At 52.3% G+C, this 15,438-nt stretch overlaps 1 protein-coding gene across 2 annotated transcripts in view; it reads right to left on the bottom strand.

Moving 5' to 3' along the window:
• CABLES1 (Cdk5 and Abl enzyme substrate 1) overlaps nt 1-15,438 on the bottom strand; it is a 90,178-nt gene that overhangs the window by 15,916 nt on the left and 58,824 nt on the right. For both annotated transcript variants that reach the window (XM_040984793.1, XM_040984794.1), the window contains 3 exons: nt 3,804-3,900; nt 2,343-2,499; nt 1,317-1,420 (listed from right to left, as the gene is read on the bottom strand). In XM_040984793.1, coding sequence (XP_040840727.1) covers nt 1,317-1,420; nt 2,343-2,499; nt 3,804-3,900 — 358 coding nt within the window. The remainder of the gene's footprint in view (nt 1-1,316; nt 1,421-2,342; nt 2,500-3,803; nt 3,901-15,438) is intronic.

Here is a 15,438-nt window from a genome sequence, read left to right as displayed (position 1 = left end):
AACAATCGCTTCCACGCTTTGCCTACTCTCAGCTTTGCAATCCTGGTGCTGACTTCCAAGGGTGGTGTGGGCAACTCAGGGAGGACCAGGTCAGGAGGTCAAGCCTCAGCCCCCACTTCCTGTCTAAAACCCAGGAGGGCCTCCCTGGCCACAATCGGCCACCTCAGTCACTTGGTGTATAAGGCAGGGGAGCACACGGAGCATGATTGGTGACAATCCTTCCGTTGCTAACGTTGGCACCAGAAGCCTGGTCAGTTATAGAATGCCCGTATCATGTGTTTAACAAACGGGTCAGAGTGGGAAGGGGGCACTGTGTGCCTGCAGCTTTGCTTCTTGTGTCATATACTGGAGGATACATGTGGAAGTGAAGAGCCTCATTGGCCATTCCTTCTGTTGTAAGGTAACATGAAAGACTGACCTCTGAACCTTGAACTCAACCGCCAAAGGACCTAGACTGAAAGCATTGGGCAGTGGCTGAGCTCTGCCTCATGTTTCTCCCACTAACAGCTATGACTACCACGGCAGGCCCTGGGTGACCTGTGGGTTGGTCCCAACACTGGTGTCTGCTAGAGCATAGGAAGGGACACAGAGTTGCCACAGTGTGTGGCCTGCCCTACCGGTGTGCCTTCAGCCTGCACACTGTAGGCTGGGCGGGGAGAGTGGACGAGTGTCCCTCCTCCCCATCTCCCCTCCTTGCACAGCAGCCGGCCAGGGCCCTGGCGTCCCTGAGTGCACAGGGCTGTCTGCTGAAGCAGAAGGACAACAGCGGTCAGCTGACAGCAGAGTCCAGTGTTACACACAGAGGAAAAACAGGAAGCGTCTGTGCGACTAAAACAGCAAGGAAAGGTTTTTGCATTTAACACCCTCGGCGTCCTACTTTCACTTTCCCAGGAGATCATTCTGTCAGCTCCAGCCTGGAGCCCACATGGGCTCAGAGCACAAGGGGGGCCTCCAGTCAGCACAAAGCTCTGAAGAGAGTTGGACTTGAACCCTAGGGACGAGCCTAGCCTGAGGCTCCTGCCCTTGAGTATGTAAGCTTATCACAGCCCCCTGTGTGAGGGTTCCTGATCTGAGACAGTGGCCACCTGTCTGTTCTCCAGCCAGGTGACTAGAACCCTGGGAACCAAGCAGGTAATGATGCTTCCACAAATAGCCATGCTGGGGGAACTCTGCCAGAAGGTTTCCTTAGGTGGAGCATCTCCGAACAAACTCCAGCCCTCTCCTCCCCACGCCATCAACGTGAGCAACCCACCTCCGAGCAACTCCAGCGTGGCCAGGGTGTGGACCAAACCAGCCACCCACCCACTGCCACTTACCATGTATGAAGGAAAGATGAGAACTCGCTTGTGCTTGCCACAAGGCCACTGGGGGTCATCCAAGAGATTCGGGTCATAGTCCGTAAAGTCTCCTAGGTCACTACCTGAAGATCATAGGCACAGTGATAGTTAGGGGCCCAGGCCCTGCAGAGGGCAGCATCTGGGAGCAGGCATGGGGAGATTCCAGACGGGCATTCACAGGGCTGGCTCGGACTTCAAGCAGAGTTCTCTACATGCCACTGAGGGGCAGTAGCCCCCAGCAACAGGGTCTCAGACATTGTACTGTCTGTTTTGGAAAATGGTGAGTGCACCTCCCTGATGCAGAGCACGCAAGAGGCAGAGTGCGCTTGTGGACATAGGAGGTGATGGCCTGCAAACGCTCACCTGCTGAACCTGCACACCAGCTTGGCTGTCCGAGCAGCACAGCTTGGTGCCAAGGTTCCCGGGCTGGATCTTCTATCTGCCTGAGCACCAACTAGGGCAGCCAAAGGACCCAGGGCTGTCCTTGACCACAGGCAGTTAAACTTGGGGAAATGACCTTGCCCCACAGCTTTCTTGTGCCAAATGCCTACAAAGGTTTATACAGAGGCACCCCTAGAGGGTACTCCCAAGTGTTCTCTCAGTGGCTGGCTTGGCTCACCCACGATGCTATTCACAAAGGAAATGCTTGGATCTGTCCCTGCCCTTCAGGACCCAATTTGCAAAAAAGAACAGCAGGAAAAGGAAAAGGCTAAACCTGATTCTTCCCATGTGGGGCACAGTGAACAGAGCGGGAGGAGTGGTTGAGCAGAGGCGGGAAGTCCAGCCACCTCTGCATGGTGCAGATGGCCTGGGGCCTCTCTCCAGGGGGTCACCCAGGGCCTCTAGTTAGGGGTCAGTCACCTGGGGCCCAGAAGAGCCTCCACAGCCTAAGACCTGGCTCTGCGAGCACCTGTCCCCATTCTGAACATAAGGAGACACTCCATACAACAAACTCCAGTGCTTCCCACCATGAAGTACCCAGACCAGCCGGGGGACAGAGGTTACCTGTGTCCAGGCTCCCTTGGGTGCTGCTTGCCCGGCCCAGGGAGAGGCTACGGTGGCTCAGGTTACGGAACTGGGAGAAGGAAGAGGCGGAATCTATGGTATTTCTCCGGACTCCGAAGGCATTTGTGGGTAACAGAAATTGGGTGTAAGAAACGGTCTAAAAGGTGGAGATAAAACAAAACAAAAACAAACAAACAGACAAAAAGCCAAACAGGCCAGGGATTATTTCCAAGCAATGGCAGCTTTGCATTCTAAGCCACGCTGCCACCCCAAATCAAGACCAGGTCCAGTTTTTTTCCATGCTAAATACAAGATGTGAAAAGTGAAATGTGTCGTGACACACCACATCAGATTTGTGTCCCAAGCTAACCTGATTTGATCTGAGGCTGAGACGATTTTCATCGGTCCCTCATGGAGCAACTACTTCTGCAAGGCAGCAGAAACACCCTGTGATTGCTACCAGGTGCTCTCTCGGGCCTGTGGGGGCGTTGTGTGACACATGGATGCTGCGGCACTGTTTCTTTATAATCTGCCAAGTGCAGGACTCCTGAACATATCAGGCCCTGGAGTCTGTAATCAGGGCTGGCACCTCCCCCATGTTTGTTCCTCTGGCAGTGGCTGCAGAGGATGTTCAATTCTGTTCTGGCCTCGCATGTCTCACCCCTCAGGAATGAAGATAAAACACCTTCACACCTGTCCAGGGGAGTGCCTTGAATGCCTTCGCCACACCTTAAGCTCAGAGATGGCCTCACTCAGACACAGGATGTCACAGAGACACAGGATGAGGGACTGGCTGGCTGCTCTGGGGGTGGGAGCAAGGAAAGTCATTTGCCATCCCAGCAGCCTCACTCGCAAGCCAAGGATGCTAGGAAATGCTTTCATCTTTGCCAGAAATGGGCCTGGAGAGAGTGTAGGAGCACTGCCTAGAACCAGCAAAGGTCAAGTTCATCTTTCAATCCTGCACTTCTCAGACACCAGTCCAACAGCTCATAGCACTGGAGAGGAGAGATGAATGGGACAGTCCTATTGCTTGGGGGTCACTGTGTAGGGCTGAGGGACTTCCTGGCTTCCCAGAACTCTGGGAAGCTGAAACACTTGCTGTTGGCCAGAACTATGCTTGCTAACACCATCAGCTGATGGAAGTTCGACCCCAGCACCCCTCCTGGAATGTGGGTGGATGCACGTGTGTGACTCCTAAGCATTGTACAATCAGTTGGTAAGCAGCACTAGCAAAGTAATATTAGTTGTATTTCTGTGTACCTTGGGATTGCGCCCCCTCCACCACCTTGCTGTTCTAGGGGAGGTCAGCCTACATGCAGGGGAAGCTGGGGCAGACACCGCCCTTCATCTGGGTATCTGTTCCTGACCTTGCCCCTTGGTCAAGGCTCACATTGCCTCCTCCTGCTGCCCTCTATGGTACTAGCACAGACCCAGAGGCCAGAAGCCAGGCAGCCTTCTTACCTTCCCATCGGCACCCAGCTCCACACCTTCGAGACCAATGATCTCTTTCAAACTCATGGCACCTGCTGATGGCTTCCCTCCATCCAGCTTCAAGTCCCTGGGGGGAGGACAGGCCAAAGAAAAAGGCATTTGCAGGCACCTGCACGAGACATGATGTTCATGCCCCAAGACACAGCACTCACATGGATGGAGATGGTTACTATGGGAACAGCAGGACTTGCTCCCACAAAACTCACACAGCTGCTTTCATGTTTGTGATTGATGGGTTACAAGTGGAGACAAGCTAAGTAAGCATGGCCATCTGGGAAAGGTGTTTATTTTGGTGTTTAGGGGTATGTCCTTGGAGGATGACTCTCAAGGGAGTTACTGCATAAGTTCAAGTTCACCCTGCGCTTACTCTCTGCTCCCTTGCTCACCATGATTGCCCATCCATAGCCCCCACAGCTAGCCACCACTAGATGCCAGACCCTGGGGCCTTATGATCCTTAACTGTATCCTCCAAACTGTAAGTGGAAATGCACCCTCTCCTTCCCAGGAAGCCCCTCGCATCCCCCAGGTGGGGAGTACGGTGGGTCATTCTGGCCTTGTCTCAGAGCTCAGTAAGGATGCTCTGGGTGTTTCTCCGTTCAGTCTAGACAGACCGACACTGAACCCTGATGGACCACGCCAGGCCTGGGAGCATCCCTTCCTCTCCAGCTAGGCCCTTGAACTCCAGCCCGCTGGTTTCTTCCGAAAGCTGGGAGGGACCATCTCTCCTCACTGTTCCTAAACAGCCTCTAGGTTTACCACTGGTGACAAGGTAAATCCCAGCATGAACCCTATGGCAGCCATCCCAGCTGCCTGGCCAGGTGACCTGGCTAGTGTTTTCCTAACAGCATCAGCTCAAGTGGTGACAAGCAGCACGTGCAGTTCCCAAAGACCTTCACACGTGGTGTGAAGAGGACCCTGTGAGACGGGTGACACTGCTGTTGCTTTGTCTTGCAGAGAAGTAAACAGAGGCCCAGCTAAAAGTCCCTGGGGACAGAGGCTGCAGGGAGCGGCTTGTGCATCCAGGGCTCTGTTGAGCACAGTCCATCACCTTGGTGCTATGACCATGCTCGTGGGTCCCTGGCCAAGTTTCAAAGGATAACTTTCCTTCCTTGCAGCAAGAGGTCTCGGCTTTAGCTGCCCCTTGGCATCACCAGAGGTGGTGGCAGGGTGGAGAAGGGTGTGCACACTGCCCGGCTCCCTAGCCAGACATGTTGATCTGGCCAAGCATGGGATTTGGAATCACAGGATTTGGACTTGCAGCCACTCTGGGGAGGGGATGGTCTTCAGCTCCTGTCTCTGTGTCAGCCACGGTACTTGTCAGTCAAAGCCACCCTTTGGCGTGGAGTTCTCTCCAACAACCAAGGCAAGAACAGAACAGATCTAAATGCATCACACAAAGTCATCAGGGAAGGAAAGAGAGGGAAAGAGAGTGAGTGAGTGCAGGGATGGGAGGAAGGCAGGCTGCCCCTAGATGTGGAAGAAATCCTGGCTCCCTGTCTGTGTCATGCACGGCCCTAGTGCCTGGGCCTTCTGTGGAGAAACTGGCTCCCCGATCCTAGAGTCTGAGGAGGACCCCTGCATTGGAAAGTGCTGCACTGCGCACATCATCTCCTTGGGCAGCTGCACCATCACCAGCCTCAAAACATCTCTGGTGCCCCTTTGAGAAGCAGCCAATCAGGCAAAGGAAAAGCTGGCCACTAAGCCTCCTTGGCTTCCAAGTTTGTATTTACAGGTTGTTGGACCCTCAATAAGGTTAGTGAGTGCTTGTCTTGTCCCCTACACATACCCTCTTCAGTGGCTGGGTTCCAAATGACTCTTAAATCATACTCACTCCTTCAGGACCACACAGACCAGTAAGGCCAGAATTGTAAGTGTATGGCTGAAGGTGTAAGCCTCCAAAACCAAGATTTAGAGAGGTGTTTTATGGGGACTGTGTTCTCTATATCATCACAGGACCCAGGCCAGCTGCTGCAAAGACCCAGCAGACCAGGGTTACACAGGGTCACAGGCCACCTGCTCCAGTGTCCCGTCACTCAGTCTGCTACAGCAGCAACCTGGGTCTACTCTCAAAAGATGTCCTGAGGCCACTAAGGATGCAGACATCAGGGCACTCCTAAGGGAAAGTGCTTACAGAACAAAAACTTGCACAGGGCAAGGAGGTGGGAATACTCCTCATGGGTAAAAAAAAAATTAGCACAGGAGGTAAAGACAGGCAGGGTGGGAGGTGAGCTGGGATGACCCCTGGTGTCACTGAAGGATCCACAGGGCAGCTCATAGCTCTCCTCCTGTCCCAAAGCCCACCCCAGCATGCATGGTCTCAGATCCTTGATTCCTTGGTTTCATTTTCCCAGACAGAGCGCATTGTTGAGGGCTGAAATCACCAGACGAAGCAAGGGACACCTTCTCAGGGTGACACAGCCAAGGCAGGTGAGGCAGTGGAGAGGAAAACTGTATTAAGAGTGTTCCCAGCACAGTAGGTGCAATAGCCTAGTGGCTAAATCCTCATCTTGCATGCATTGTGATCCCGTAAGGGAGCCGGTTTGTATCCTGGCTGCTCCATTTCCCTTCCAGCTCCCTGCCTGTGGCCTGGGGAAGCAGTTCAGGATGGCCCAAAGCGTTAGAACCCTGAACCTGCATGGGAGACCTGGAAGAAGCTCCTGGCTTCAGATCAGCTCAGCTCCGGTTAGTCGCTGTGGCCTTATGGGCAGTGAACCAGCAGATGAAAGAGCTTTCTCTCTGTAAGTCTGCCTTTCCAACAAATAAATAAATCTTAAAAAAAAAAAAATAGAGTGCTCCCAGGGCAAGCACTGTGGTACAGCAAGTTGAGTCAACACCTGCAAACCTGGCATCCCATGTGCGTGCTCCACTTCCGATCCAGCTCCCTGTTAAGACACCTGGGCAGGCAGTAGAAGGTGGTGCAAGTGTTTGGGCCACTGTGACACATGTTGGAGACCAGGATGGAGTTCCTGGTCCCTGGCTGGCCCTTCCTGGGCTGGGCCATTTATGGGGTAAGCCAGTGGATGAAAGATCTCAGTGTCACACCAGCTGCCTTTCAAATAAATAAAATACATGTACACACACACATTTCATATATATATATATTTTTATATATAGTTATATATATATATACAGATATATATATATACAGAGAGAGAGAGAGGCTCCTAGACTGAGCCCTGGTTGCACCATGTCTGAGACACAAGGACACAGAAAGAAGTGTCACATAGGGCAGAGATGATCCTGGCCAGTGTAGGTCTGCCTCTTCCTACATAGCCCCTTTTCTTCAGGCCCGCCCACAAGGGAAATGGGACCCTAGCAAAAACAAGCAAACAAAACAAAGAAAAACTGATTCAGATTGCAAGATTTCTTTCTGTGAGAAATTCCAAACTCCATTTTAAGGAAGCAGGAAAGGACACTTAGGCTAGCCTTTGAGATACCAGCACTCCTTCTGGCTCCTCACCCCGTCCCCTTGTGTTGCAGTCCCTGGAAGGCAGCAGAGACGGCTTGCTGTACTGTGCTACCCAAGCTGGCTCCTGAAGTCGGAGTGAGCTAGCTCTCATTCTGTGTGCAACGCACATAGAAGTTCAGAGAGCCAATGAACCAGCCACGTGCTTCAGGGATATGCTATTTTGGGAATCTGGGGAGTGAACCAGGAGATGGGAACTCTCTCTGGCTCTCAAAATTCGATCAGCCAAGAAACCTCCAGTGAAAAAGAATTCTGCACAAGTTTCAGGGCAATCGGGATGCAGTCTCCAAGCATTCCTTCTAAGCCCACTGTCGCTATTCTCATTCAGAAGTGGAATGGAAAAGGAAGCATTCGCTGAGCCCATCCAGGGCAGCCCATTCACCTACAGCATGCGAGGTGGGGCTCCGAAGCTTGGGCCCACCCAGCACAGCCAGATAAACACACTTAGGCCAGACTCCTCTACTCTTTTGAAAAGCTGCAATTTTTCCTAGAGCTCAAAAATTGATTGATAGTCCTCCTTGAAAAACTGGAGGAGAAGCAAATTCAAAGGTTTTCTGTGGAACTGGTTGAAATGCGTGTGGACTAAAGCTGAAAAGCCATGGCTGCTACTCTGAGTGGGGCCAGCCAGGTGATACAAGAAAAGCTTGCATTTTCCTAGATCTCGTGGGGCTGAACCGCTGGTGAGGACTGTGGATCCCATGGAGTCCCAATGCTGCTTTTCCCCAGCTCTGGGTGTGTGCAGCTTCTACTTCTTTACTCTCAAGGGTTGGCTGCTTGTTCTACCTGGGGCTTGTTGTTGTCTTTAGGGGCCACAGGCAACAAATGCATTTTGAAAATCCAGCACATTGAAGTTTGTTTTAAAACAAAAACTGGTGGGTTGAATGGCAGGGTGGCTAGGAGGCGAAGTAGATGGAGGGAACAAGGGAGGGGCTGGGAAAAGATGGGGCAAGGAGGCACTCAAAAAAGGAGACACAAAAGGGCATTCGGGGAGAGCCAAAGCCACGTGGCAGTTATGCCCTCAAGAGAGGTGTAGAAAACCAGGTTGGCCTGTTTTGGGGAGTTGCTCACCCTTCACAGGGCCACGTTTCCCACAGATTCCCCTGCAAAGCCTGTACCTGCATGGTGGAAAACCCAGGGACTCCTGCCTTAATTTGATGTCCATGCACTTACATAATTTTGTACTTCTAAAGTCTTCAGACTGAAGTGGGTCACTATTAGGCAGGAGACAGCTAAGTCTTGCCTTCATCCTTTGTAAAGGCAACATGATTTCTAGTAGTTTCCATTTCCAGGGCTTGTTGGCAGAGGCCCAACAGGCTGCTCACTGAGCCATAATGGGTGGAATTGATCTTGATGGGGGAAAACAAGATTCTCTATTAGATAACAGCCAAGTTCAAGCCATGGCCTTTTCCTTAGGGAACGTGATTCATGAACCAGACACAAGATTTAAAGACTTAATACCTGGGAAGTCAATGGAAAAAGTGTGTGATCCAATTAACTTGTTTCCAGGGCTTTCTCCTATCAAGAAGGGGTTGTGCTGACTTCCGGCCACAGAAGTTTCTCTCATGTGCTGTTAGCTAAATTCTGGAATGCCAGCTAGGAAGTAGCACTGGGCACTAGTTCTTTAAAGGAAAAACAACAGGCTGGACACTGTGATGTGTAAATAATTCAAAAGCTGTTAAATATTAACAGAATTTCTAGGTTGTTCAAAAAAGAGGTAGAGGAGGAGGAAAGAGAGAAAGATGGCTACACAGAAGGCAAAGCTTGAAGGCTGGATTAAGAGAATGCCACCTGTGAATCAATTTTAACGAAGACATTATAGATCCTCTGGAACACATTGACAAAATAAGAATTCATCTTAGTGTCAAATGTCCCATTGTGTCTTCGGGTACAGGTCCTCACCACCAGGCCTTCCTGCCAGTGTCAAAGCAGAGTGCAACAGATCCGCAGCTCACAACCAACAGAAATCAGCACAGTCAACTGACAGCAGCTGGTGGGGTCAAAGTCCTGCTCCCCCTCCACCATGGAGAAGTGGACTGGGGACGGCTCCTGTCCAGCATAACTGGCAAGACAATCAAAGGGTCTTCATGTAGCTGACACCAAAATCTTTGTCTAAAGGCAGCTCCTATAAACAGCCAGATAATGGCATGATTCACTCATGAGATCATCCCAGATTGGGGGTGTGTGGGAATATGCTTGGTGTGAGGAAAGGAATGCGATTTGTGAATGCGTAATTTTCCACAACCAAGAGAGATGCTTCTGGAGAGAGCGTGGGTGGGGAGCAAGGGGAGATGGGGCTGGAGCCACACAGGGAGCACTCGGGCTGGAGAGCTAAAAATAGAAGAAGCTGTTCTCCATGTCACAAAACGATCTACACTCAGGAAGTGGATCCGAGCAATGACCGCATCCGGATGCCAAAAGCTAAGGACATAAACACCAAGTGCAAACTGCTGACGACTTAAAAAACATACTCCCGGAGACACCTTGCACCCCACTTGCACTCAGTTGACCCACTGACCACCATTCAATCAACTAGGGTTCTCTGAAAAGGCCAGTCAACACATGCATCATGTATCTTCCTGTTGGATCAGTTCACATGGTCCCCAATTACAAGTCACCTGGACTGAATCCCTTTCTTCTGGCCAGATCCACACACGGCTGAATGTTGCAGGAGGCACTGGTTCTGGTTCCCTTGAGCATAGGTACCAAGCTGGGATTAGTTCCAAAAGAAGCCTGCAGTCTCTCCTCAAAGCATGGTGCATGAAAGATTAGCCTTCCCAACACCTATTAAGTCAATTGCATAATCAAACTAGCTCCAAGGCACAAGCAAGAGTCTAGGCCATAGTAATGGAAAACCTGAGAGTGAGAGGGTCGAAAACTGGAGGGAGGTTGAGTTTCTCACTTGCTTGGAGTTGATCTTCAGTAACATTTTTAAAAAACTAATTTTAAAAGGCCGAGCTGAGAAAGAGGGAAAGACAGATTTCCATCTACTGGTTTACTCCCCAAATGGCCACAGTGGTCAGGGCTGGGCCAGGCAAAAGCCAGGAGCTCAAGTACTAGGGCCGCCTTCCACTGCTTTGCCAGATCCATAAGCAGGGAGCTGAATTGAAAGTGGAGTGGCTGGGTCTCACACTGGCACCCATGTGGAAAGTTGGCATCTCAGGTGGCTTTACCGGTCATTCCACCAAGCTGGCCCCTCTCAGCAACATTTTACAGGTCAAGTTCTCATGAGTTCACCTTTCCTCTTGGTTTCCTTTTCTTAGGATTCCGGGATTCTCTGCCCCAAGCCATTCGTGTTTTTCACAATGTCTTCCCTCTTTCTTCATCTAATCCCATAAATGTCTTTGCAAGCTCCCAGATTTTCCACTCCAGCTTCTCTCCATGGTGGTGGCAGGGCAGCTCTGGAGGAAGGACAGGCCTGGGGAGTTAGAGGAGTGGTCTTGGGTACCAGAGGCAGTGGGTGAGCTCTTTACCAAGGCCAGGGTGGTGGAGATGGGGTAGGGAGGGGTGTGGTGGGGGTGTTAGCCTGCCTGTTTGGGAGAGTGCAGAAAGCTGCTTGCAACTTACTTTGTGTGTTCAGCGTCGTAAGCCAAACCACAAATCCACACTGGAGAAGAGAAGGCAGTGACTAATGTGGATAAAAGGCAAAAGACTCGGGCCGACTTTGGCAACTATTAGTGGAGGGAAGAGGAACTGGTTTAAGCTGGGCCTCTTCCCAGAAAACGGTATAATTTACAAGGTTCACCCGAGAAGAGTGTTTACAGCTAGGGCAAGGTTTGATGTTACGGCCACAGTGAGCGAGACGGGCAACATCTGCTTCTCTCCTCTGGAGCAGCTTCCGCCAGCATGCAGGGAGAGGTGGGATGTGGCGAAAAGGAGCAGACAGAAAAGGAACCTCAGGCGGCCGCCACACAAGCACATGCACGTGCTGAGAAGATGGACTGGAAAGAAATGGCCTAAACGTTCATGGCAGTTTTGTCTAGGTGGGCGGGCTTAACTGTTTTCATCTTTTCCAATTTTCTTTCCAAAGCATGTGTACCGTGGAGAAAACAAAGCGATCCCTGTCTGAAGAGGAGTCCAAAGGGGTCTGTGGGGGCACCCTGCTGGCTCACCTGTCCTGCAGACATTTGCCCTGTTGCATCAGCTTGAGAGACAAACAGCTCTGTGTCTGGGCCAAAATGGAATGGAAGCTGACACATAAGGAGTGTCCATGGCAGCCTGGTGGGGTGCTGGGAACTCCCCCCACGTCATAGATTATGTGCTGCCCGTGAACTCCCTCAGGGTGACTCTGAAGTCAGTCCTACAGATGAGTAAGCCTGGGGTGAGTGAAGCCTAACTAGTCAGACTTGAGGCAGTTGTCTGATCCCACCTCCATCCCACATACAGGGACGCGGCCTGGCCTTGGGGGTCTGCCGGGACTGAGGGCGAGGATGCCACGTGACCCTGAAGGTGCTGCAGAGGAGCAGCAGGTTTCTGGTCCCCATTCCCCCAGTGTCAACAGGGCTGTGGTTGGCTGGGCCGGCTACTGGAGTCCTATGTGAATTCCTGCCAGAAGACTGTCTGCTGCAGCCCATCAGGGCCTCCAGATGCCGTCTCCTTCCAAGCCTGTGGTCTGAGCTGAGAAGTGCCCCTTCTCCTGGTATGGAGCTGGTGTTGCCAGAAGTATCTTCCATCACAATTATCCTTTAGTGAATGAGTTCAGGACATTCTCAGGGGGAAGAGGCAGTGTGCTGGAGTTGAAAATGGCTTCCAATCCTGGGAAGTGTTTTGTGTTCTTTAAGCTCCGCCTGTAGGTCTGTTGTCATAAAAAGCAATCCATCCCAGAGAATGATCAGTGGGACCCCAGACTCAGTGGCTGTGTGGCTTGAAAGGGGTAGGCCTACCCATAGCCATAGCTTTGATCCAAGCATGCTAGGAAGTCCTGACATATTCCAAACCCAGGCACCTGATTAGTGGCAGGGTAAGGCCAGGCATCAGAAAGGATGTGTGTGCGTGTGCCTATGTATATGTGTATAGGAAGTGGTCAAGGAGACCAAGGCAGGCAGTTCCCCTCATTCTATACAGAGAAAGGGGCTTCAGGGATGAGATAAAACTCCTCTGTCTAAGTGAAGCCCATCCAAAGAGGTCCCCTGCTTCCAGCAAAAGCATAACACACAAAAGGAACAGCAGGTGATCCGCCAAAACAGTTCTGAGCACTGTTAATCTATGTTTGCATTCTATGGTGCTGGTTTGGAGATGTTCAGACAAACCAGGTGACCTCGAGGATTGGGCAAGCTGAACACCAGGGCATTCTAACGGGTCTCCAGCAGGGTCTCCAGAAGCCAGGGGGCAACCTTGGCCACAGGCTTTCAGCAGTGTCAAGTTCAAGGTGCAGGTGCAGCTGCAGCTGCAAGCAGATGTGAGGATACCTAGCACATGGGGCTGGTGACAGTGATGCCAGAAGGGCAGGTTGCAGAGCAGGGACCCTCCAGGGGCTGCAGAGCTATATCAAGCTACACAATTTTGTCACTTTAGGGCCTCACCATTTTGCATGGAGGCTGTGACAGAGTCACTTCGGGAGAAGTAGGGCCCCAAAGACAGGACTCCACAGATAGGACAAGCAGGGGTTGGCCTGGGGGCACCCTGGAGACTGTGACCAGGGTGGTGGGCCTGGAAACAAGTGGTGAGAGGAGCCAGCAGGGTTTCAGTCCTATTTTCCCAACCCTAACAGAAGAAGTGAGAAGCGAAGATCTGAGCTGGGGTAGGGGCTGGGATCTACCCAGAAGGCAGGTAGGCAGGGCTGGGCCAGCCTTCCCCGGGCTGTGGTACTGCTCACTGTGGGCTCAGCAGGCTCCCGGAGCTCTGCCAGGCACATGGACATTTCTGGGGAGGCATCAGAAATCACCGGGTCCTCAAGGAAGGTGTGGGGGTAGGGTTAAGGGCTTGGAGTTCTGCAATGCCCTCCCAGTTCAGTTTGGGGAGGGGAGCACTGCTCGGTGACCTGGTGGCAGAGCCCAAAGCTCGGCTCATTATGTTCAGGAAGGAGGTAAGCTAACAGCAGTTCTAGCTCCCACCCAAGTTCTGCCCAGCAAAGCAGCTCCTGTGAAATCTGGAGGTACAAGTAACACCTGGGGCCAGTCACGACTTTGGGGGAACAGGGGTGTCAGGGAGCAGGGAGCAGTGGTAGGAAGGGCTGCATACAGGTAACAGTCCTGGTCCTGCTCCTGGGCATCCATGTGGCTCTCTCTGTCTGCCTGGAGGTCCTAGGGCTTACCTACCAGCCCCTGTTCCAAACCGGCCAGCAGAGGGTCCTGTGTTCTGCAATTCAGGACACAGGGGGTATGTACTCACCCCATCCTCGCTTGGAGCTGCCGAGGACCAAGGAGCAAGCCAGAGGACAAAACAGAGACCTAGAGGAGGATGCTGTGAAGTGCAGGCTACAGGCCAGCTAGGAACACAGAACTACGTGCTGCCCAGATGCCTGCCACTGCCTGCTGTGGAGCAACCTCAGGCCGGCCAGGATAGTAACCTGTCTCAGCAGCACTTTGCACACATTGTATTGGGTCCCCAGATAGACCCTACTGGTTCCTAAACCAGAGCTGCCTTGGGAGTGGCAGGCAATGTGTGCAGGGGCGGGAGTGATGACCATGCACATCCCTGCCTCTGCCGACAGGCAGCCTGTCCATCCTGCTTCAATGCCTGAGAGCTTCACCTTACCTCCTTCCACCCCCCCCCATCCTAAAGATGGCAACTGTGGCAGAGGTGGGGGGAGCTTCCACATGCCAATGGGAAAATAGAATTGAAGACATATTCACTTTCGTGCAAAAATAATTAAAATCCATGCACGTGCAAGGTCTTCAGAACGTTCATGGGGAGTGTGGGTTATGAATGTGTTTTCAAATATTTTGCACCAAAACAAACTGATCTTTTGATTCCATTTTTCCATAAGCTTTTTAAAGTGCTTCCATGCCAGATTATTTTTCACTTCAAATTCTAGCCAGAGATGCCTGGGGTTTGCTCTGGGAGCAGCTGTAGCTGCAGGGTAAACTGGCAACTTCCAAAGCCACCTTCTGAAAGGCAACACCCAGCAGCCCGGCCACTGAGGTGGCCAGCAGGTGGCCCCTGTGTGGGAGAAGACCCACGCCTAGCCCGACTTCCAAGCTGAACCATCGCCCAGATGTGCACAGGCAATCATCCAGGGGTGACCGGGAAGGGAAACTGACCCAACTCTTAAGTGCTGACACTTTTGGAGATGACTTCGGCATCTGGGCGGCCCTGCTGGGGGAGCCTGATCCTGCAGCTTCTGCAGCCCAGCTGCCATGCTTCCTGCTACCTGGGGAGGGCGCTGTCCAGGAGTGTGACTGCTGGGCACCTGCTTTCGGAGGTGGTTGGGGAGATGAGCTGAGCATACTCACAGAGCACTCAGGACAGGGCCTCCACTAGTATTGTCACTGCATTCACACAGACAAGTTGCTGGCACCCTCAGTAGATGCCAAGGGCAGAGGTTCTACTCCAGTAGCTTTCCACCTGTCCTTCAAGGTTGGGGAGTCCAGGGTGAAGACCCAGCATTGGACACCCAGGACGGTCTGCTTCAAGGGACGGCTCTGCAGGTCACATTGAGCGCGATCCCGCTGTCAGCCTAGTGGCCAGCAAAATGACCTCACAGGTTTCATCCTGTTTTCATGCCCTTGATGATGAAAGCCCTCTCCCTGGGGCACATGCCAGGGAACAACACAACCAATAACCTAGTACGTCATAAGATTGACATTAAAAAAAATACCCAATTTTAGAAAGCTGAATGAGGAATGATTCACACGGGGAGTTCTAGGTGCCAGTGACAGCCGACGGGCGGGGAGCATGCGCGGCCCCTCCTTTTCTCAAGCCCTTCATTCGGCAATGTGGGAGCGGGGCCTGTCTGGAGCCGAGAAATAAAGCCGGACAGATAGGATCGTCCTGCTGGGTGCCTCCCGTGGAGGGGTCGGCAACAACGCAGGTGAACTTGGGAGTTTCCTACTGTTGCAGTTTGGGAGAGGAGGCTGGAACTGGCGTGGGGCGGTGGTGCTCCTGTGCAATGAGCAGGTGCAGCAGCTGGCGTCTGTGGCAGAACGGCCAGTGCTTCAATGCCAGCACCACAGCATGGAGCCTCGGCTGCTCCACTTCCCA

This window comes from Ochotona curzoniae, unplaced genomic scaffold (genome assembly GCF_017591425.1).
Source record: "Ochotona curzoniae isolate NIBS_2020 unplaced genomic scaffold, NIBS_Ocur_1.0 contig_43, whole genome shotgun sequence".
NCBI lineage: Eukaryota > Metazoa > Chordata > Mammalia > Lagomorpha > Ochotonidae > Ochotona > Ochotona curzoniae.
Note: the sequence above shows the minus strand (reverse complement) of the source record. Positions and strands in the feature narration are given on the sequence as shown.